Source organism: Megachile rotundata, chromosome 4 (assembly GCF_050947335.1).
Source record: "Megachile rotundata isolate GNS110a chromosome 4, iyMegRotu1, whole genome shotgun sequence".
NCBI classification, from domain to species: Eukaryota; Metazoa; Arthropoda; class Insecta; order Hymenoptera; family Megachilidae; genus Megachile; species Megachile rotundata.
In genome coordinates this window covers 7,292,767-7,317,715 of record NC_134986.1, presented here as the reverse complement: position 1 = coordinate 7,317,715, position 24,949 = coordinate 7,292,767, and the positions used below count along the sequence as shown (strand labels likewise).

The window sequence follows — 24,949 nt, the reverse complement described above, 5'->3', positions numbered from 1 at the left end:
ATAAATAAAATTTTCCGAGAAGACATTTTTCAGTTTAATCACCCTTCAGATTGATTCTATCTTCACATTCTGACGTCCAAACGATGAATCCTTGTTTGGAAAAATCCTGTCAAATACAGATTCTACCACAAATCGAAATAAATCTTCGTTGAAACGACCAGAGGCTTGAGGATTCGTCGGCAGACCAATGAATATCGCTCGATGAAAGGATACGATAATTTCGTCCACGAAAATGAACAGGCTTTATCCGTACATCAGGAAAGATGTATCATGATATTGTGGCAATATTATGATTGTTCGTGCACACGGGTACGGTACAGATTTAGACGCAGCAACAATATCTATAGACGAGCCAAGGTTGGCTTTTTTACAAAGTGAACCGCACCTCTTCCATCGTCCACAGTTCTATTTCGAGGATTTACTAAAATTTATCACCCGCCACCAACGATCCTCGTTATATACCGGACTCTAATACAACTTGGGCGCCATCAATTCGATGCTATGGCACGCTATAAACAATGCACACGTGATTGTGTTGCTTCACACCAACGTTTCCGTTTCGATCACAATTTGCGGCGTTACATTGTACGAAAGATGGAAACCGGCCAAGGTGGATCGGACAAGTTACGTTTCAATGGATCCTGTGAATCCCGAGGAATTGTACAATGACAATTTCATTTTTTGATGACCAAACGCACAGACTTCGCGAAGTTTCAAGGTTGCACTAGTGCCACATTACGAACCTTTTTCTCGTTCCAAACTTCAACACTCCGAAATATAAAATTTGATATGCAACAATCGAATATCAGCTTATGTCAAGAACAAAAACGTTACGCAGTTTTCCATGAAGCTTTTTATTTAACATGGCGTCATTTCTCGGAACTTTTCTCTCGTGAAATTGTGTCAGACTTATGCTTTGAAATTGGCCATTTGATATGCAAAGAACGTAACACTTTTCTCGTTCATTTCTCTCGGTTAGCTCGTATCAACGAAAACGTTGGCCATTCTCGCGAAGCTTGGAACTATAGATCGATGTGGCACAAGTGCCATTTTGTGTCATGAAATTGCCAGGGAAGAGGATCACAGGAACACGTGCAGACACCGCTCATCGATAAATCAATAAACAGGACTACGTTTAAATTATACAATCTTTACAATAGGATTTATTATTTAAATTAATATTTACAAAAAGAGGAAAAAACGAAAGTTGAGAGATTTCCGGTTGTCTTTAAAATATACATCTTCATAGGAATCGTAAATCGACTACAATTGTACAAACACAACGATCACAAGGGCGAGAGAAAAAAAAGGAATTCCTTCTTTTACAATGTTTCTCCCTCACCGAAATGACCCCCCACCCCATATCCCATCCATTCTATTATCTTACATCTGTTATCATGTGCTCCCTATTACACGTACATAGATCAATTATTTCGCTGGTACGTACTTTGGCTTAACAACTTTATCATCAACGAACAATTACTATTCACCGTTCTATCTTTAATATCGCTCGACACGTGACAATCGTGATTACACATGCACATCTAAGTCTCTCGTGCTATAAGGTAGGAAGACTCACATGGGATCGTAAGTCGTTCGAACGTAATTGTATAGCTAGTAAGGAGATTCGATTGGTGACTACCAATTGGATTCAATCGATCCGCACGAGAATATGCCTCCTTTCATATCAAAGGTTCATTGTACAGGGCAATTCAAAATTAACCTATTACGTACAAAAATTCTAAGATCTTAACTCTACAGCAAAACCAGTACCATTTTTAGGACACAAAATCTCAGTTCATGCGTTTGGATCCTTGGACGTTGAGATTTCAAATCCTCTGACATAACTAGGGATCCCCAGAATGTGAGTTGACTTAACAAAAAATTGTCAGACAGATGTCCACATCAGACGCAGAAATAATGTTTGGTCAACGTCCAAGTTCCAATAAAAGTTTAAACTATATTAATTGTTCCGTTTGCAAAATGAGTAGGTTCTCTTACAGGTGATACCGAATAAGATGATGACTAATAGAAAATCCTCGAAGAATTGAAAGGATGGTTTAAGCAAAACATTTCTGCCTAGTCGGTTCGGTACGTCCTTGCCAACTGAAAACCTTTCGATTCGATCGATTTGGGATGAAACGAAAACAATTGGACAGAGGGTGAAGGATTTTTTGTCAGGACGTTTTACGATAATCACCGATATCGTTCGTTTATTCAGCACTTTTTTCCAGGCTGGTTCTGAAAAGGAAAAGAGGAATCATGCGTCACCGACACGAACCTCTTCTGTGAATACTCGAATCCAGGATTATTCCTCCGAGGGGTTAAAAACGACCCGTCACAAAATGGATATTCGACACGCGTGCAACGACACGAGCAGATGATGCTTTCGATCGGAGTTAATTAATTTTCGTGGAAACGAGTTAATTAATAAACGCGAAACAAACGGTCACGCGACTACGAGATCCTCGCACGAACCGCATACACGTCGTGTTTTGTGCGTGTTTCTTTTAATGGATATAAGTTATACTACGATATTTGTTAAATAATCAGATAACGGTAGAAAAAGCACGAAAGCAATCTGTAATACGTTTGTATAGCTGCAGATATTTTATTTGAAATAATTAAGGTAGTTGCACAGCCCTGTCAGGACACATTTACCGGGATATGTACAAAGCACGCTAATTCAGATGCATACTTCCATTTTGTACCTAAATATCTTGACGATTAAATTATTAGCGTAAATAAATATTTATACATTAAAGTGACATAGAGAGAGCCTTTGAGATTCTCGTGAGTTTTTGAAACCTTTATTATAGAATAAAATTATTTATAGAATTAAAAGATATACCATACACTGGCGGTAAATGTATGTTTACAGGGTGTCTCACAATTAGAGTAAGTCTCTGAAATGGGAGGTAGCTAACGTGATTCTGAATAAGATTTCCCTTTGCATAAATGGGGTCTGAAGCTTCGTTTTTGAATTATTAAGGAAAAACGCGGACCAATCAGAGCGCGAGGATTGTTACGCGTTGGATTATTACGCGTTGGATTACCACGCGTTGGTTAACTACGCGTTAGATTCCTACGCTCAGAATTACCACGCGTTGCATTACTACACGTTGTACTAACACGCGTTGAAGATCTAAGCGCTAGATTACTGCGCGTTGGATATCCACACGCTGGATTACTACGCGTTAGATTACCACGCATTAGATTCCAACGCTTAGAATTACTCCGCGTTGAATATGCACGCGCTAGATTACTACGCGTTGAATTACTACGCGTTAGATTACCACGCGTTAGATACCTACGCTTAGAATTACCACGCGTTGCATTACTACGCGTTGGACTAACACGCGTTGAATATCCAAGCGCTGGATTACTGCGCGTTGGATATCCACATGCTCGATTACTACGCGTTAGATTACCACGCATTAGATTCCAACGCTTAGAATTACTCCGCGTTGAATATGCACGCGCTAGATTACTACGCGTTGAATTACTACGCGTTAGATTCCTACGCTTAGAATTACCACGCGTTGCATTACTACGCGTTGGACTAACACGCATTGAATATCCAAGCGCTGGATTACTACGCGTTACATATCCACACGCTGGATTACTACGCGTTAGATTACCACGCATTAGATTCCAACGCTTAGAATTACCACGCGTTGCATTATTGCGCGTTGAATTACTCCGCGTTGAATATGCACGCGCTAGATTACTACACGTTGGATATCCACACGCTGTATTACTACGCGTTGTATTACTACGCATTGGATTACTACGCGTAGGATTTTCACGCGTTGCATTACTGCGTGTAGGATTATCACGCGTTGGATAACTATGCGTTATTCGAAGCTGTCGCACTCGCGTCTGCGCATGCGTAATCCTCGCGCTCTGATTGGGCCATGTTTTTCCTTAATAATTCAAAAAGAAAGCTTCAATATCCATTTTTGCAAAGGGAAATCTTATTCAGAATCACGTCAGCTATCTCCCATTTCAGGGAACTTCACTATCTGTGATTCACCCTGGGTAATCATATAAGTCGGTCTTGTATTTCGTTCATTTCTAATATTCATTCTTGTATGTTTCAGTAGTTTTAATACAGGGTGACCCATAAGTTCATTTTACCGTTTAAAAAATCATCAACTGTCATCCATATTTAAAATTCACTCCCGAAAATCGAAGGAAATAATTTCAAAATAAAAAATTCAGAATTTTTTTCTTTCTTTGATATTCACGAACGAATTTTTATGAAAAATGGAAAGATTTCATGCTCACAAAATGGAGAATGAAGGTCAATCATAGACAAGAAAAACAGAATAAATAAGTTTCTGTATTTTATTGTATAAAAATGTAAATACGAATAAATAACAAATAAATAGTTCATTAATCCTCGTTAACTATTTTATTAAGTATACATACTACTAAATTTTCAAGTAGTAAAATGATTTATGGATCACCCTCTACAAAACGATAATCTTCTCACATTTTATAAAACACAAATGTTTGTATAAAAAATTGAGTCGCGAATGAAACTAATTTAACGACATTACAAAATCTATCAAAAATTTCACGGTTTTAAAAATATACACCGTTTTAACGCGAAAGATATTTTCTTTACCGACTTTCGTATCAATTCATTGTATTAATCCATTCCCCAAACGAATCGGAAGATATTGGACGGTAATCCTCTCCGGGGATACATAATTCCCTATATTACATACTTATATACACACACGTGGTTCGTAAACGACCCTTTAATATCCTGCCAGTGCAAGAGATGTTTGTATTCATTGTATACTTGAGAGCAATGTAGAGTTCTCTTGGGAGGAGTGTTCTAATATTTGATTTCGGAGTTGAAAGGACCTAGAGAAATTTTAACGAGCTACTAGAAATTTGATAACTAAGGAACACGGAAATGTAGGAGGTTAGATATTGCCGGAGATAGAAATTGAAAAAGGGTATAGCCGGATAAGGTGGTCAAATGTGCCCTTGAGTTGAATTTGAGACCCAACTCGTCAGTCGGTAGCATATCCCAAAAAAACATCTCACACCAAGTTTCAACCCCCTATCTCATCCGTGGGGGTAGTAAAAGGGATAAAACGAAATTCCGGTTTTTGGCCCTTTTTGCCTATTTAATTTCGTACAAAAATTCTGAAAAAATTCTGAAACATTGAGGTCTAGATAGCGCATCTTACAGAATTTTTTCAGATTTTTTGATCGCAAACTGTAGTCGTGAAAAATCAAAAACCGAAAAAAAATCCGAAAAAATGCAATTTTTTAGTGAAGATGTCGGAGCACTACTTTTATATTAATGTGGTAGTTAGATATTAGTACAACTATTATTCTCTAATTTTTTCAGATTTTTCAGTGAGGTGCGCCGTAGTTAAAAAAATCAAAAACCGATTTTTTCGCGCGAAAAACTAACTTCTGCTTTGAATTTTTATGCCATTTTCCCATAAAAGATGCATTAAGTAATTTTAAGAGGATTCACGTTCACACAATTGATCTATGGATTCCAACAATGCAATTAACTTAATTAATTAGTTTTATGGTACGCTCGGTATATACCTAAATGTTTGAAGGTTTTTCAACGGTGTCGGTGGCGCAGCGGTTAAGGCGTCTGATTCGTAAACTGCTGCATACTCTTTTTGGCGCGAGTTCGATCCCACCTGAACTTATATTTTTTTTTTTTCTTTAAATTGTTAATTTTTTTAATTCTAATTATAGAACAATGGATATTACTTATTTAAAAACATTTCTAACGCACTTTAGAAATATTTCAAGGTTTGTTTTTTTTTTCATTGGGGAAAGGGATTTATTTACGCAGTCTATACGTTCTTAGACTAGTGTGGGACTCCTACGTTAATCGCAGACTACCCAGTAAAGCCCCAACTACCTGTTGAAATAAAAATAATTTTAAGTATTTTGATTACATGTCTTAATTGTGCTACGATTTTATATATTTTTATTTTTAAACATTTTATTTCTCGTAACTTATCGCTTTCCATTGTTGAAGAAATACTATGTCAAATGTATTCGTCGTCATTGCTGTCTTCATTTGTAACAGGTATCACTTGCTCTGTTTGACATATTTTGCTTAATATTGTACATCGTGATTATTTCAAGGATGAATTGAATTAACCATTTTTCAAACATCAAGTTTACAACATCCCGACGTACAACGGTCGGATACCTGAGTAGGAAAAAACCTAATCTTCAACTATTCAAGATTAACAAAATGCTTATAACAACAAGTAATAGACATAATTCTATTACTTAGTTACCAGAAATGCAGTATATAAAAATTGCACTGATATATGCACTCAACTGAAAATTTATAAACTTGTAGCACAATTAAGATATATAGTCAAAATGTTCCATAATTATTTTTATACGAATTTAAAGTTGTCAAAGTTTTTCAAGTTAAAAAAAAACAAACCTTGAAATATTTCTGAAGTGCGTTAGAAATGTTTTTAAATAAGTAATATCCATTGTTCTATAATTAGAATTAAAAAAATTAACAATTTAAAGAAAAAAAAAATATAAGTTCAGGTGGGATCGAACTCGCGCCAAAAAGAGTATGCAGCAGTTTACAAGTCAGACACCTTAACCGCTGCGCCACCGACACCGTTGAAAAACCTTCAAACATTTAGGTATATACCGAGCGTACCATAAAACTAATTAATTAAGTTAATTGCATTGTTGGAATCCATAGATCAATTGTGTGAACGTGAATCCTCTTAAAATTACTTAATGCATCTTTTATGGGAAAATGGCATAAAAATTCAAAGCAGAAGTTAGTTTTTCGCGCGAAAAAATCGGTTTTTGATTTTTTTAACTACGGCGCACCTCACTGAAAAATCTGAAAAAATTAGAGAATAATAGTTGTACTAATATCTAACTACCACATTAATATAAAAGTAGTGCTCCGACATCTTCACTAAAAAATTGCATTTTTTCGGATTTTTTTTCGGTTTTTGATTTTTCACGACTACAGTTTGCGATCAAAAAATCTGAAAAAATTCTGTAAGATGCGCTATCTGGACCTCAATGTTTTAGAATTTTTTCAGAATTTTTGTACGAAATTAAATAGGCAAAAAGGGCCAAAAACCGGAATTTCGTTTTTTCCCTTTTACTACCCCCACGGATGAGATAGGGGGTTGAAACTTGGTGTGAGGTGTTTTTTTGGGATATGCTACCGACTGACGAGTTGGGTCTCAAATTCGACTCAAGGGCACATTTGACCATCTTATCCGGCTATACCCTTTATCGTTTGAGTATATAGCATTTAAGTTTGGGAAAATTAGGAGGATTTTAATTTGTAATTTGGAGGTATATTTGAAAAGTTAAGAGTTTGGGAATTGGGAAATTGCGAAATTAGGAATTTTGAGCATTGGAAAATTTAGGAACTGGAGAATTTAGAAATTGGGAAACTTGGAAATTGGAAAATTAGAATTTGGGAAATTTAGAAACTGGGAAATTAGAATTTGGGAAATTTAGAAATTGGGAAAATTAGAATTTGGGAAATGTAGAAATTGGAAAATTAGAAGTTGGGAAATTCAGAAATTGGGAAAATTAGAATTTTGGAAACTTGGAAATTGGAAAATTAGAATTTTGAACATTTGGAAATTGGGAAAATTAGAATTTGGGAAATTTAGAAATTGGGAAATTAGAATTTGGGAAATTTGGAAATTGGGAAAATTAGAATTTTGGAAACTTGGAAATTGGAAAATTAGAATTTTGAACATTTGGAAATTGGGAAAATTAGAATTTGGGAAATTTAGAAATTGGGAAAATTAGAATTTGGGAAATTTAGAATTTGGAAAATTTGAAAATTGGAAAATTAGAAAATTAGAAAATTAGAAAATTAGAAAATTAGAAATTGGGAAATTTATACATTGGTAAATTTAGAAATTGACAAAATTAGATTTTGGAAAATTAGAATTTGAAATTTAGAAATTAGTAAACTTAGAAATCCAAAAATTTAGTAACCAAGAAATTTAGCAACTTACAAACCTATAAATACATAAATCCATAAACATTTCTAGAACTTCAAAAAAATGTCTAAATATGAAAATGCACAAATTCCGAAGATCAAATAATAGGTCACTTCCCTAAACCTCCCACCAGCAAATTCTACATAAACTACAATAATAAAACTGAAGGAAAACTAATGTGTATATCAGTAACACAAAATAGCAAATGAAGTGTTTTCCTTTTTCCAATGTGTCAATTAACGCGTTAACTAAAGGAGAGGCAGAATTGCTCGCGACGGAACGTGAGTCACATGAAGTGGAATATCGAGGTATGGCTCGATGAATTGTTTCATTAGCAAACGAACGATTATCCTCGGAGACGTTTAAGTACGTGTACGTTCGTCGAACTTAATAGCCATCGAAATACGTGCGGGTATATGTGTGTCTAGCATGCATGGCTTCGTTCGCTAACCGATTACGGAGCCCCCAATCGAACAGCCTTCAATTATTTCATAGCTACGAAAGCCTGTACGTGATTGGTGAACGAAATTCATTGCTCGAATAATCAAACTGTACCGGAAGTATATACACGTCCAGGAAAATTCAATGTTAAACGTTTATCAACTGAAATTCTCTTCGGCTTTCTAATATTAAACGGTTGTTAGGTTAATTGTTATGGGAATGAAATTAGGGTAGTGATCGGTGCTTTAGAATTTCGTTCAAATAAAAAAAAAAAAAGTATACTGATCGAATTGAGTAACCTCCTCCTTTTTCGAAGTCGGTTAAAAATAGTAACAAATTTTGAATAACACGATTGGCAATTGAGATAATAAATTGAAATATCATGAATTATTAATGTTAATTAGAGTCATGACTTTATGGAGATTCATTATGGTCAAATATTTAAAATTATATGATGTTCAGATCGCTTTGAGAATTTTAGGTATAACATCGATCTTGGGAGAAAATTTCTGACATATCTAATTAACGAATAAATTTGGAGAATTAGATGGAACGAATAAACTAATTAAAGAACAAAATTGCGAATACAGAGTGTCTCATGATTTAAATCCCTGAAATGGGGGGTAGTGATTCTAAATAAGATTTCCTTTTGCAAAAATTGGGTTTGAAACTTACTTTTTGAATTATTAAGGAAAAACGCGGACCAATCAGAGCGCGAAGATTATCACGCGTTGGATTACTACGCGTTGGATTATTACGCGCTGGATTACTACGCGTTGGTTATCCACACGCTGGATTACTACGCGTTAGATTACCACGCATTAGATTCCTACGCTTAGAATTACCACGCGTTGCATTATTGCACGTTGAGTTATTACGCGTTGAGTTTGCACGGTCTAAATTACTACGCGTTGGATATCCACACGCTGTATTACTACGCGTTGGATTACTACGCGTTGGTTAACTACGCGTTAGATTACCACGCGTTAGATTCCTACGCTTAGAATTACCACGCGTTGCATTATTGCACGTTGAGTTATTACGCGTTGAGTTTGCACGGTCTAAATTACTACGCGTTGGATATCCACACGCTGTATTACTACGCGTTGGATTACTACGCGTTGGTTAACTACGCGTTAGATTACCACGCGTTAGATTTCTACGCTTAGAATTACCACGCGTTGCATTACTACACGTTGGACTAATACGCGTTGAATATCCAAGCGCTGGATTACTACGGGTTGGATATCCACACGCTGGATTACTACGCGTTAAATTACCACGCATTAGACTCCAACGCTTAGAATTACCATGTGTTGCATTATTGCGCGTTCAATTACTACGCGTTGAATTTGCACGCGCTAGATTACTACGCGTTGAATTTGCACGCGCTAGATTACTACGCGTTGGATATCCACACGCTGTGTTACTATGCGTTGTATTACTACGCGTAGGATTATCACGCGTTGCATTATTGCGCGTTTAATTACTACGCGTTGAATTTGCACGCGCTAGATTACTACGCGTTGGATATCCACACGCTGTATTACTACGCGTTGTATTACTATGCGTTAGATTACTAAGCGTAGGATTACCACGCGCTGCATTACCACGCGTTACATTACTACGTGTTGGATTACCACGCGTTGGATAACTACGTGTTATCCGAAGCTGTCGCTCTCGCGTCTGCGCATGCATAATCCTCTCACTCTGATTGGTCCATGTTTTTCCTTAATAATTCAAAAACAAAGCTTCAAACACTATTTTTGCAAGGAGAAATCTTATTTAAAATCACGTCAGCTACCCCCCATTTCAGAGACCTACACCAGTTGTGAAACACCCTATATAGAATATAAGTCCAGACACCAAAAATCAATTTAGATCAAAATTAATTTAGTTTCTAAAAAAAGTTAGTACCTAACACGTTCCGTGCGTGTAATAATACACAATGCAAAAATATTTACTCGTCACACCAAGATTTAATACAGTACTCCTAAATAAAACTGGTCTGAGACTATATATAAAAATACTGAGAGATGACAAAAATTTGTTAAATATTTAAATTTAATGTTGAACAAATTAATCTCTTAAAATAGTAAATAAGTCCTATTATTCGAAGAAATTAATAACGAATTTTTTAATTGAACGCTTCGATTAGGTGAAGCGGAGGATGGATAATCGATAGCACAACATCTCGAAGGAGGTGACGTAACGAGCAGATAGAAAATTGATGTTCGCCGGTAATTGATTTATCCTTAGACGAGTCCAGAAACCTGACAGAACCTAACAGAGAACCACTCTATGCAAAGTGTCGATGGATCGATGGAGGTTAAAACGTACAAGGGCCAACATCGAAAGCTGCTGCATAATTACAATAGTCGTTCGATACCGAGTGTCGCATCTGGAGACCAGACACGATGTCGATGCCAGAGGATTAGAAGAGGGCTAACGATCGTAGATATTGCTCGAATTACAGCAGATAATTAACGCTTCAACTTCGACAACTAAAGACATTAAATCAAATATCAATTTCGGGATGACGCAACCCCACCCTTGTGTGGGAGAGTTGGGTACACCTGAGTGCAACGCCGGCTTCTGGGATACAGCATAGGGCAGAATTATCGATTTTGGGAAATTATGTGTAAATTTCAAATTTTTTAATTGTCATCGCAAATTTTAAATTTGAGAATATGCAATGTTTTTAAATTTACAAATTACTAATGTTCATATACCTGAATTTCTTATGTTCAAATGACTGAACTTCTATATTTCTAGGAACTTATATTTGTAGATGTTCGCGTCTCCAAATTTTCCAAATCATTAAATTCAGAAAATTCCATGGTTCCAAATATTCAAAGTTTTTAACTTGAAAGCTTCTACATGCCAATATTCAAAGATTCTTCAATTTCCAAATTTCCTGAACTTTCAAACTCTCACAATTTCAAGGTTTTAAAACCTCAAATTTTCAAGCTTTCAAAATTCTAAATTTTCAAATTCTGAAATTCTCAAGTTCTAAAATTTTAAACTGATAAATGGGAAAATTTCAAATATGAGAATTCAGGGATTTAGAGATCTAGAAAATTAGAAATTTAGGAACTAAGGATTTAGTACTCCTTAGAAAAATTTTGAAATTTTGAAATTTGAAATATTAAGAACTTAAGAGTTTAAGAATTTGAAAATTATAAATTTTATGAATTTATTAATTTCATTAAAATTTCTAATTTTGTTAAAAAATTTCCATGTAATAAATTTATCTCATTAAAACCGAAAACAATTAGGTATACTAATTATTGAAGAGAGCAGACGTGAGAGGGAGAGTGTGGTGCATGTTCTGGCTAAAAAGGAGGGGGAGGCTACGAAGAATACGAAAGGAGAGGAAACGAGAACGAAGAAGGTGGAAAGAGGAGACTAGGCGCGAGGCTTATCGCCCGCCAGGGATAGGAAAGTTTCATCGAGGAAAGAGAGAACTATCAAAACGAAAGACGAGGTTAAGAAGAAAGTCAGTTGGGAAGAGGAGGCAACTGCTGTCCTGCCACAAAGTAATCGGGTGCACGATTATTTAAGCGACGAAGAGGTTGAAGAAGAGCAAGAGGGTTGATAGGAAACCACGGCGTTCAGAGATTAGGCAAAGAAAGTCATACAAAGTCGTTGCAAATGTTTAGAGTTTTTTAAATAGTGTTTAAGAAAAGTTTAGTTAAAAGTTATTGTTAGTGTTTCAAGGTTAAAGATTTTTGTTAATTAATAAATAAGAACTTTGCACAAAACAAATTGAAACAGTGCATTACTTTTGCACTTTTATTTCTATATTATTATTCAAACAAAGCTTGCATATCCAACAACCACTTCTATATTTTCCCAAAAATTTTTCAGATTTATTTCAATTGATTTCAAATTCCTGTTTTTTTACCTCTACATAAATTTATATTTCAAAAAGTAATTTACATTTCCAAAATAAATATTCAAGCTTTGAAACCTACACCTCCATTTATATATTTCATTTTATAATTTCTAAAATTTGAATAAATATCGCGAAACTGTTTCGAATCCCAGTATTTATTATATTTTTCTTCGATTTACGTTCTGCTAATAAAATGTACGTAACAATTAGGAGACCCGATAGCTGGCACAGATCCAATTACCACTTCTTATAAAATGTGCTTACTCTTTTGTTCGTTTACGAAAGCACCAATAAAAAGCATGTCAATAAATAAAACCGTGTACAAATAATTGAAACAAGTAAGTCAATTACTAATATTTGATAATTAAAGATTTATGTACGCTTACAGTTATGTGAAAAATAATTTCAAAGTGATCCTAAAAAAACAATATTAATCAAAGAAAACTTCAAAATAATCTCTCCTTTATAATGCATATATAATTTTACAAAAATTGTAATATTTCACAAGTGCATGAATCTTCTTAATACTAAAATTACTCAAATTATAACCGAAAGTTTTACAGACTTATTTCAAATTATAAAACTCGTGTATTTGTCTTGAAGTATTTTTCATCAGGACAAAGAATCAATATCTCTTTAACTTAATTTTGAATTGTAAAGAATTTCAGGTAAGTTCATTGTTAAAGTGGCAATAATTGGATACTTAATCCTACGTTCCGAACAAAGCATTGAACGTCGCTCTTGTCTCCACATTTGGTAGGAAAGATTAACGAGGCCAGTGAAACCGACTTCGACGACGAAAAAGAAATTCTGCGGGCGGCTGAACGCCTAATGAATGCAGGTAGCCTTCAGAGGTCGGGACATTGTGTACGAGAAAGCAACGAACTTCACCAAGGATAACTACCTTCGTCTATGTGGACGCAATGGTCGAAAAATCCGTCTTCAAATAAATTAACAATTACCGTAGAAATGAACTCTGAATAATAATTAATTCCTTGAAAATTTCGTTCTCCGGTTACAATTCGACAAAATGTCTAACGCAATATGTCGAATATCGATATATTTATAAAAGCGAAATCGACGTTCAATTTAGCGGACCAATGGAGAGTTAACGCTCGAAATTGATTAAAAATCGGAGAGAGATTTTAATTGAAATTTTCCTGGTAGCCAAGAATTTGAACGTAGTTTTATTATCTCTGGCCAACTCGAACGTTTGAACTATAGAAGAGACTTACTTGGCTTCGAATCACTATTCATGTTGCATCACCATACTAAAATTACGCGATAGGAGTGTTCGACAGATGGAGAAGACTATTACAATTGGCTCGAATATTTGCAATAAACATTGCAATTTTTTATGGAATTACCGGTGGAAAATTTTTCCGATCTTCGCTTACGATCTTTACTCATAAACCTTCCCTATAAAACTTATAAATATCTTGTAAATTAACTTCAAAAGAACAAGTTATTTGCTTAAAGTCAGAAACCATCAAAATGATCTGTCAGGTTCTACCCTCCATTTATTCTAAAATCGAATGCACAAATATGAATTCTTGGATGTTATCATTTTAATTTGACGCAATCAGATACTAATTCTCGGAGGTGAGATAATTATTTATATTTGGGTAGGCTGTCCGGGTCGTTAACACAATTTCACCACATATTTACCTACTTTTTATCGCCGATAATCACGACTGTACGAATTTCTCCTAATTGGAATCGCAAACTTTGCTGAGATTCTCGTAAAAATAAATGAGTGTGAAACTAGTGCACATAATGAGACAACTGATTTCGACAGGTGAAATTTTGATGACAGAAATGGCACTTATAACGCACTGATTTGAAGCTTAATGCTTAATGAAAATGATAAACGATCCACCAGTATTCTTAAGACAATAACTAAGGAATTGAAATAATATATGTTTGTGTCTACACTCTACGAATCGACTGAATGACAAAGTATGTAAAATTATGGCACATTGAGCCTATATTTATAAAAAATGAAACCTTTCATATTTTCAATACCAGATGAGGAATTAAAGCAATGTACATAAATTCTCTTACAAATGATATTTAAAAGTGTGCAAAAATGGTACTTATGGCACGTGAAGTTTAATATTTACCAAAAATGTCAGTATTACAAAATGGCTGAAGTAAACAGAATACCAGAGTGAAATTTTTGAACCAATTTGATGACATAAAGTGGTACTTATGGCACATCAGAGTGAAGGTAAAAGACTGCAGAAACTATGTAAGTGCATTGTCGATATTTCCAATGAAAATTGTAGAAAGAATCGTACAAAGAGATTTTGAAGAGAATGATAGGCCAAGTGTGAGATAACGGTTTGTTCTCGTCGAAAGTGTCAAGAGCGACTATCTATTATATCAGGATCGATGGTGATAACATCTGAGAAGTAGAAACACTATCGTGAGCACAGCCACAGATGAGGAACGTCGGCTAAAAGAGCTGACGATTAATTTACTACGGATGGTCCTTCTTCCTGAACGCTTAATAACACTGATCGAATGAATGAGAATTACTTTTCTGATCAAATCTTGTACTTCATATAACGCGTCTTGAATGAAAAGGTATTCGTTGGATCGAGTAAAAAGTGGATTTTCATCGAGTAACTCCGGGAATAAAAAGGAATAAGCTTCGGCTTGAATTGCATCCGTTGGAATCGATCGAACTTCCATGCTAAAGTTTCATCTTCTCTTGGTATTTCAACTTTTTTTTCCATTGTAGAACTGACAGATAGATTTCTGCAAATCGTCGAGTCGAGGATTAATCGAAGGACACGAAAATTGAAAGAACCTGAAAATCACAAATTGAATAACTTGTACCGAGAATTTTCCGGATACGAAAATGTTCGCTGTGACGATATTTAATCGGCATCGAAGGCAAAACGTTATGTAAGAATGAAACAATAAAATAACGCAATTGACCACTTTCCATGTGTGGAATTGCACTTGATCGACGTCCAATAAATAATTAATTCCAATTTGAGAGAGCAAGAATGACGGACGGAAAGTAACCATCGCTATCGATCGCCAAGTTTCAGACCATCTTTGGAACAAAAAACGGACAAAATCAACACGAAGTTAATCAAAGTTATACTTTGATGAGAACGACTGAACCGACGGGAGGTAAAACGAATGTTAAGTTTCGCGATGGAAGTGTAAGCAAATGTTGATATTAACTCCCTTGTCTTACAATTTCTTCGATAATTACAAGTTTGCTTCGAATTATTGAATCGTTCCTTGATGGAAATATGAGCAATGTTATTTTTGCGATTTTTTTTAAGGAAAATTCGGAGGATCAAACGTAGAATTCTGTTGCGAACCGAACCGACTAGGCAGAAGATAAAATATGTTTCAACCTTTGTGAAATATTGACAAATATTGACGTTAATATCTTTGCTTACAATTTAACCAAAAATTAACCCAAAGAGTAAATCTGATATTTCAAACTAAAAACTGCATTTGGAAATATTTATCATGTAAATCCGATCGAAGCTTTAAGTAAATAATTAGCAAGTTCGAGATATCTCAAATATATGTCAATTGCCAAAACTAAAATTCGCTTGAAATATTTAAACTTTCGCCAATTCTCATTGGTAAGTTGCGATTCTCTGGACAATTAGCGTATAAAATAAATATTAAAAGGTTAAAAGTAAGTTGAGAACCGTCGGACACAGAGTCTGGCAGACAAAAGACAAACGTAAAGTACGTGAAACACAAAGAGGAACAAATTGTGATTACCGGCATGCGTGTTCACGTAACGGATGCAATTTACCACTTTACAGTACGAACTTGAACGAAGATGCTTTCGATACGATTACGTAAGTATTTATACTACGGGAATATTTAAAATTATAACGATTCACGTGGGGCATTTATTATGTAACCATTGATCACTGAACCAAGAGAAACATTCTATTTATGAACGGGATATTATACAAAATAAATATTATCCAAGCATATATTAACACTTTGACGGTCGCGCATTTCATAGAATAGTTTCATTTTTCAATATTTTTTTCGTCTGCAGAAATCGACAGGTTCGATTAACTCATTAATTCCTAGAGATTGAAAATATATCATTTGCAAAATAGTAATTCCTATTATAATTAAGATACATAAATATTCACTTAAGCTAAGTATGTTATAGAAGAGGAAAGAAAATTTGTAAATATAAAAGGCACGGAAAAATATTTACAATCTCTGAATATTAATGGGTTAATGATGCAACAAATACGTGATATCAAAGTGTTGATACCGCGATTGAGACTTGATAATGTATGATCATTCATAAACCAGTTAATTATCATCGCAATCACAGAAAAGTGATACGTGCCGAATAAGAGTCTTATCTCTTTAAATTCTCGTACTCTAATGATAAAGCTTGGAGGTCTTAGGACAAGTTACCGAGTAATCACAATCAGATATGATTCATTGCAGAAAACGCAATGGGTAGAGCATAAACAATTGTGCCATTCATAATGAAGCTCGATAATTGTTTAGAGATTTTCATTTCGATAGGAATCCTCTTATTGAATTAGTTTTAATTAAAAAATACCTGATCACTGACGCAGGTGTGTAATATCTTGAAAATGATAAAATTTTATAAATAGCAAAAATTAAGTATTTAATGCAAACGAGCGAAATTCTTGTACGATGTTTCGCATTTAAAAATATGCACACTAGAGTTCATTTTTCCAATTATTTTTAGAGTATCGTTTTAGAGAATTGGCAACATGGTGCCCTAATAAAATAACAAATTTGCCTATTTATATTTCAATTACCTAGAAATATTATTTTAGACCAACAAAAGGTACCTAGATACCAAATTTAGCTAATTATCTTAAAATACATCTAGAAATATTTACTGGCAATAAAAGGTACCTCAATAAAATACTAAATTTAGCTAATTATCTTCCAATTATCTTGGAATATTGGCAACAAAAGTTGTCCCAATACTCATATATTTCAACTACTTGAAAATATTTTTAAAAACAGGCAACAAGAGGCACCAAAAAGAATATCAAATTTTCCAATAACGTTTCAATTATTTTGAAGCAATATTTTACAAAACTAGCAATAAAATGAAATATTAAATTCGTTTAAACGTACATTTCTTTTTTAGAAAACAGCTAAAATTTATCAAAATATCTTAGTTTGTTTTAAAAAATTGGCAACGAAAGATATCCTATTAAAATGCTAGATTTTAACTATGAGATAATTATCATGTTAGCAAGTGTGTCACTAGTACCAACATTATACTGTTACGTATATTATGCAGATAGAACTCCGGCCAAGATTCGACCATCTCGAAACGCGATTCCTCGCCAAGAATTTCGCGTCTGTTTGCCTCAACCTATCCTCGTTTCTCGTTTTTCTACCATGTGCAATTATGCACACGTACAATCAAGGTAGCATAAAAGTACCATCCTAAAATACGTCGGAACAAAATAAAAAGCCGACAAACTATTTCGTTCATACAGTAATTTATGTTCATGCACGTACCGTGGCACGCTCGTTTGCGTCAACATTATATTTATACGTTTTTTATAGAATTTAACGCTTCAATATCTTCGATGATCATCACGTAACTTTACAATTACAAACACAACATATTTTTTAATAAAAGTCGTACGAGTATTGCGTTTTTAGTACAACTCTGGTTATATTGCCACTTTTACACATAAACCCCCCTTAATTTTACGGCAGGGAAATCCACGCACTTTTTGGCTAACTACAATAATCTACGTGGCGATATAACGAGAGTATTATCAGAACAAATTAGACAAATCGTACGAATTTTAGAAATATCTTTTTTGAAAAATTTTTTAATATTAACTGTCTCAACGATTAACTCTGTATTTTATGAAAACTTGTTCTACAATTTATATCACTCTAATTAAAATTATTGGAATTCGAAAATTTCTATCCAATTATTTATAAATTTATTTACTTATTAAATAAGTAATATAATACGAGCGAGCACACGGTGCGCGTCTAAAAAGAAAGCCTTGTAATGTAATGTTATTTGCGTTACCTATTACGTTCTCCCTTTCACTATCTCACTTTCTCTCTCTCTCTCTCTCCCACTCGCTCAGCTTTTTCTTTCTGCTGCAACTTCGATCGTTAAGTCTTGTCCGATTTGGAAGGAGGACGAAAATGGAAACCACAGTAGTCGGCCACCAGTGTTACCGCAACCATAGATGTAATCCCCCTCTTTCACTCTCTCCTTTCACTCTCTTTCTCGTTCATTCCTTTTCTTTCACTCGTTCGACGATCAGCTGGTCCACTGAAACCATGACCAAGCCATCTAAATCAACTTTACTGGTACTCTTAACGATCACTGGCCAACAATTCAACCACACACAAATCAGAGATATCCCTGTTTGGTGTCGATTGGAATTATAAGGAGGGCGATATCTATGTAGGCTTCCTTTAATTTAGTGCAACGGAGGATCCTAACCGATATTCCTCATTTTATGTGCGAAGACAGAAGAATATTCTCTCAAAATCGAAACCATAAAGTTCCTTCCATCTTCGCACAGAAAAAAATGGACAAAGTAGATGACCTCTCCTACATCTTTTTATGAAAGGAAGCCTAAGCGTCGAGTTAGCCTTCCTCAGGAAAGAAGGTGATATAGGGGAAAGAACCTGCACCATTCATGACCGCCATAGCAGTGTTAATACTCGAAAATCACTCATTCAATACTAAATGACTCGACTGAAATGAACACTAAAATAAGTTGTTTCATGTAAAGCAAGCATAACGAGTGGTAACTCTCGAGTATCAAATCGAGTGGCGTAAGTCTCCTTCCCGTACATTATCTTTTTCCTGAACACTCTCGGACCCAACCGTATAATATTACACAGCGAAATCGCTCGAGCGTAAAAGTACGTGCGAGATCGAATGTGTTAAGGAAGGCTACAGCGTGTATTTGTTTGATAGTAATCTCGACGAGCGTGCAACCATGGATTGTTAGTTATATAATGGCTATGGAAAAAGAAAAATTGAACTAACACGGGTTTCCAGCGATATCCGTTGTTGCTGCTACCGCTGCTGTTGCTGTACTGTTCGTCTCTGTGTAAGTGTTTTTGTTTTCGTTCGAACGGTTCCCTCACGATCTCAGTGTTTATATCGGTACGTTTCAACAGAAAGATTTCGTTTCTCCTTTTGGCCTGTTTCTCGCACCGTTCCCCTTGCACGATCAGGATTGTCCGTATATGTTTACATTCCGTACTAAAAGTGCAGGCTCTATATAAAAGATAACGTTGCTTCATTTTTTTTTGTTTCTTTTGCGCACAGCAACATAAGGCGATATATAATAATATATGAATACTCTTACAATGTATCTATGTACGAACGCCGGTGGTCCTCTATTAAAAACGTTCCAAAAATGAATCCTTTTATATTTTTCTTCGTACTCCGTCGATCGTATTTTCATAAATACTCCTATTTACGCTCTCGCTCTCTCATTCTCTCCATTTCTTTCTTCCTATCATTTACTTAAGGTACAATAATTCAACAACGAGCATCTGCAGCCAGTATATAACGAGTATTTTTTTCCTTTTTTCTTTTTTTTTTAAATAAGATTCACAATATACTATAATAAAGATCTTTCTCTCTCACACTTTCTCTCGCTCTCTCTCTCTCTCTTTCTCTCTGGTGTTGTCCACAGCGAACGATCGATGAAAAAGAAAAAGAAAAACGAGTCGTATATAAATATTATTCCAGCGTAATAATCGTGTGACGACTAGCTATTTATTTAAATATACGGATCCGCGGATATCGGTGGCAAAATTGTTCTCAACGAGAATGAAGAAGATGCTCGTACGACAAATAGACAACAATGCACGACATGAGACAATTGATCAGTTGGTGTATAATACCTCCTACTCCTCCCTCTCCTCTTTCTCTCTTTCTCCTTCTTCCGACTTGAATCTTTATGTATAACGTACGTGCTAAAAAGAGGCAGAGGGGCCCGTATAGAACATTCACATAGGTGTGGCGACACGCTATTATGTACAAAATAATTTCGGTCGTTTAATAATAATTGCCGACAGCTAAACTTTACACGCGCCTCCTCCTTTAAACCGGATGATAAAGCCATTTTTAGGGAATACACACATATACGTATATATTAATATCGTCATTCTCAACACGTCGATATATCAGTTACTTGATTTAGAAAAAAAGAAGAAAAAAAAACGAATTTTCTCTTGTAAAAGTGGTATTGATAGGTGTATGTACACTCGAGTGCAGCGTGGACTTCTTTTGGTTAAGTATGAAGGAAGGAGCCTCCCACCAATTGCCTTCAATTTGGAGAGGATCCAGAGAGAATTCAGAGAGATTCTAGGGAGAGCCAGGGAGAATCTTAAAAGGCTCGGAGAAGCTGAGGATAGTTCCAAGGAGAGAATAGTGAAAGAATCCGAGAGCGAAACCCAGAAAATCCAGGGAGAGCTAGAGAGAATTTAAACGATCTAAGAAAAATCCTGGATGATCCTAGGGAAAGCTAAGAATGGCAAAAAGGCCAGAAAGTCGACAGAGCTCACAGAGGACCACCAGAACTCGGAGAGAGGTAGGAGAATTCGGGAAAGTTGGGGTATATCAGGAAAAGCCAAGGAGTACCAGGAGAACTAGGAGAGCCTAACCTAGAACCTCCAGACTCCGCGCATAAAGGATATGGACTAACATGGCGGGTGGTGGGAAACTTCTTTCTAACTAAAAGAAGCCTAAGTTGCACACGACCGTATGTGTGTGTGTGTACGATATTTATGCCCAACAACCGAAATGTAGTTTCTCTGAATATATTATATATCTGTCTTTCTCTCCCTACTTTCAGCGACGCCGTAATCTTTCTGCCATGTACTACATGTTAAGCTCCCGATATACTCTGTGTCCTTCCTCGTATAGAACTTATTACCCCATACACACACACACGCACACTCTTCCCTCCTCTTGCATACGTACACTCTTCTTTCTTACGTTAATTCTTTCTCAGATATATTCCCTCTTACTTCGGTCTATCTTTCTCGCTCAATACAAAGCGTTGAACCATCGCGTATGAATAAATACGCGACACGTGTATCCATCATCTTCTCTACCATCAGTGGAACTTCAAAATTCGGCGAATTCCTTGGCGCACTTCTCCGTCAACGAAATCCTGAGCGTCTCCTCCTCGTAGTCGTCGAAGTTGCTCGTGTCTCCAGGACCTTTGCACTTCGGTATAAACGGCGCTTCTATTTTCTTTTGGAAGACTGCTATCCAATCGGTACTGGCGAACCACTTGTGACCCTTGATATCGTTCACGCCGGCCTTCAGATTGCCGTACCTCTTGGTCAAGTCGACTTGCAATAAATTACGCAGCAAGTCTTTCAAGTCGGAACCGAAATGAGAAGGAAACCGTGGTTTACCGTTCACGATTTTCTCGTAGATCTGTATCGGTTGATCAGCGAAAAATGGCGGATAACCGGCGGCCATCTCGTAAACTAGCACGCCTAGCGCCCACCAATCAACAGCCTTATTATAACCTTTGCTGAGAATTATCTCCGGTGCCAGGTATTCAGGTGTGCCGCATAAGGTCCATGTTCTGCCCTGTACCCTCTTGGCGAAACCGAAATCGGTAACTTTCAGGTAACCCTGGGAATCGATCAACAGATTCTCCGGCTTCAGGTCCCTATAGATTAAGTCGAGGTAGTGGAGGTATTCGAACGCTAGTACGATTTGTGCCGCGTAAAAGCGCGAGTGAGGTTCAGAGAAACGACCAACCTTTCTCAGATGACTAAACATCTCACCTCCTGGCACGTATTCGAGAACCATGTAAAGGTACGAGTTATCCTTGAAGTGAAACCGCAACGAGACCAGAAACGGGAAGCTGATCGCTTGCAGTATCCTTTTCTCGTTCAGCGTGTGCTCGACCTGCTTAAGTTTCACGACTTTCTGTTTGTCGAGGATCTTCATGGCGTAATATTCTTTGGTCGGTTTGTGTTGAACTATCATGACACGACCGAACGAGCCGGTGCCCAGGGTCTTGATCCGTTCGAAGTCATCGAGACCAGCCGTGTTCGTCGGGTTCTTCTTCCACTTGTCCTCGAACTCTTTCTTCGCCTTGTCAAGAAACTCCTTGACGCTCTCGGCAGCGTCAACCTTTTTGTTCGCTGTTGCGGCATTGTTGCCCATCTTAGCAGCCGCGCTGGTACCCGAGCCGGCCAGGGCTCTACGCAGCTCAAGAAGTTCCAGAAGACTGCGTCTTCGTTTTCGTTTATCCTGTACCGTAGCCGAGCCTGAGGCCCCGCCGAACTCCGGCCTCCTCAGAATTTTTGCTACGTGTTCTACGTATGTGTACTTTGATCTTTCTCTGATGACCTACAATCTGTCAATGTTAGCCCTACGAGGGACCTATATACACACTCTGCAAGAGGGCACTAACACTTACGCGAGAACGGGGCACACACGCGCACCGTACGTTAGATTACCTCTTTCGTTTCTCTTTTAATTTCGTTTTCAGATAGGTTCACGTAACAGGAACCAACTGATCGAATGTTTAGGTGGTCCCTTGATCGCACGACAAAAGCGATTTCGCGCGGAAAAATGGGTCAGCATTAATTCTCGTCCGCACCTCGCGCCATCTTCCCTGTCAATTGTACTAGCCCGTCGTTGCCGTCCACTAGAGCCGTCTCAGTCTTTCTTTCCTTTTCTTATCCTTCTCTTTTTATTTCTACTTGAACTCGTACGCACTCCCGTTGACGTATTCCGTTCGACACACTGAAACACTGATCGGTGGATGATGGTTTCGGAGAAGGGCGAGAGAATGTCGGTGTTCGATCGCTCTCAACCCTTCGGACAGCTAGCGAAACTGTCGTCTGCTGTACCGTACACGGCACTCACCACACTAAACTTTCGACTTGGACGTGTTAAATGAACATCGCGAACAATCGTGCATTGCGTCTTCGCGCGACAAGAAACAATGTACGCGGTACCTCGCACTGAACACACTAAATGTTTTACCGTATTCGCGGATTGACTTTTGAAGCTGTTAAAACCGAAGCAGGCGGCGGGTAGCGGAGACAGTCGGTACCGTTCCTAAAGATGGCGACGCGGCTCTCTCCGCTCGCGAGTTCGTTTGGGATTTCGCACGGATGCGAAAATGACGAAGTGCCGCTCCACGAAGCGAGAGAGCTACTGTACTGCACCAAACGGCTCTTGCTTCAACTTACCGCCGACAGATGTAGCACAGAATCGTCGAACGGTGTCCTCGGCAGGTGCTGCCACCGGACGAAAGCGTTCATGTACTTTGAATTCAAATTATCGTGTTATTTCCTTCAACGTCGTCAAGGTTTTCATATTAGATCTTAAAATATTTTTGTAGTATTCAGAACTTCAGAAACTTATTGGCTAAAAAGTGTTTTCAAAAACCGTCGTTTGCACTATTTTTCAATGTTAAATATTTCAAAAATTCTTAAATCTCCAAATTTCGAAAATTAAAAATTTTTTAGTTTCGGAGTATTGGAATTCCAAAGTATCGATATTGTAAAATTTGAAGTTTCGAAATTCCTAAAATTTTAATGTCTCAAAGTATCAAGATATTTCAAGAAATCTCAAAATACTAAAACCCCAAAATTACAATGTTCTGAAGTCCTAACGTTAAAAATTTCAAAGTTTCAAAATCTCAAAGCCTCAAGGTCGTAAAATTTTAGCGTCTCAAAATTAAATAAAAAATATTGCTTAGCTACTTTTAAATTTTAATATTTAACACAGCCTTTCATAGAACATTTTGAAAATTACTGTACTACTCTGTCCGGGTTTCGATGTGATCCTCTGACGTCACTAAGTGAAAAAAACAAACCTATATTTATAGTTTGATTCATTGGCGTAATTAGGATGTTTATCTGCGATTGGCTAGATCCCCTAGCTTTGCTAAGAGTGTCAAGTATCCCTCAGTACTAAATTTTAACGTACTTTTTGTATTGCGAATTAAAATAAAATTTTATACGAGAGGTTAGATCACTAATGATCATGTTAAAACTAATCTTTAGAAATTATCGTTATAAGATTTAGTAATAAAAAAATATATGTATAATCTTGTTACTGTGAGTTAGTGAAATTTCTTCGTAAGAACCGTCGAATTTAAAGGTTACGGCGTCGCTTCGTTATTTTAATGAAACTTTATCTCATGGTTACTTCGTTAGATATTAATCCGGCGTTGAGTTTATCATTAATTTGGTGGTTTCATTGCTATTAATAATAATCGATCCGTTTTGTAGTATGGTATTGAACCGTGCTATGCGCACGGAAGGTTGAACACTCGCTGACCTGTGATAATCCTTTAGCGATTAGTTTCTAACTGTAGATAGGCACATAAGCGCAATTTTAGAGCAGCAGATACGGTCGAAAAAGCTACTATAGGTAGAATCGATGGAAGATGGGAACGAACAGGTTACAATCGAGTTAAAAAGGTACGGGCAGGTCAGGTCTTTTTGGATGCACACTATACTTTTGTGTGTAGATCTGATACAATGCATACGCCATATGCAATGAATGTGTTTCTTGTATTAACTTTAGTTTGTTTCTACCCTATGG

General features: G+C 36.5%; 1 protein-coding gene across 3 annotated transcripts in view; it reads right to left on the bottom strand.

The window, feature by feature from the left end:
* Positions 1-24,949, bottom strand: part of Pka-C1 (Protein kinase, cAMP-dependent, catalytic subunit 1) — a 69,433-nt gene that overhangs the window by 42,226 nt on the left and 2,258 nt on the right. Inside the window, exons 1-2 of one of the 3 annotated variants that reach the window (XM_012292285.2) lie at positions 21,388-23,769; positions 18,438-19,624 (exon numbers count right to left, since the gene is read on the bottom strand). The exons of 1 other annotated variant lie outside the window; for it this stretch is intronic. In XM_012292285.2, coding sequence (XP_012147675.1) covers positions 21,488-22,549 — 1,062 coding nt within the window. In that variant the 5' untranslated portion in view covers positions 22,550-23,769 and the 3' untranslated portion in view covers positions 18,438-19,624; positions 21,388-21,487. Of the gene's footprint in view, positions 1-18,437; positions 19,625-21,387; positions 23,770-24,949 lie in introns of those variants that run through there. One more of the 3 variants, XM_012292286.2, reaches the window with a different exon arrangement.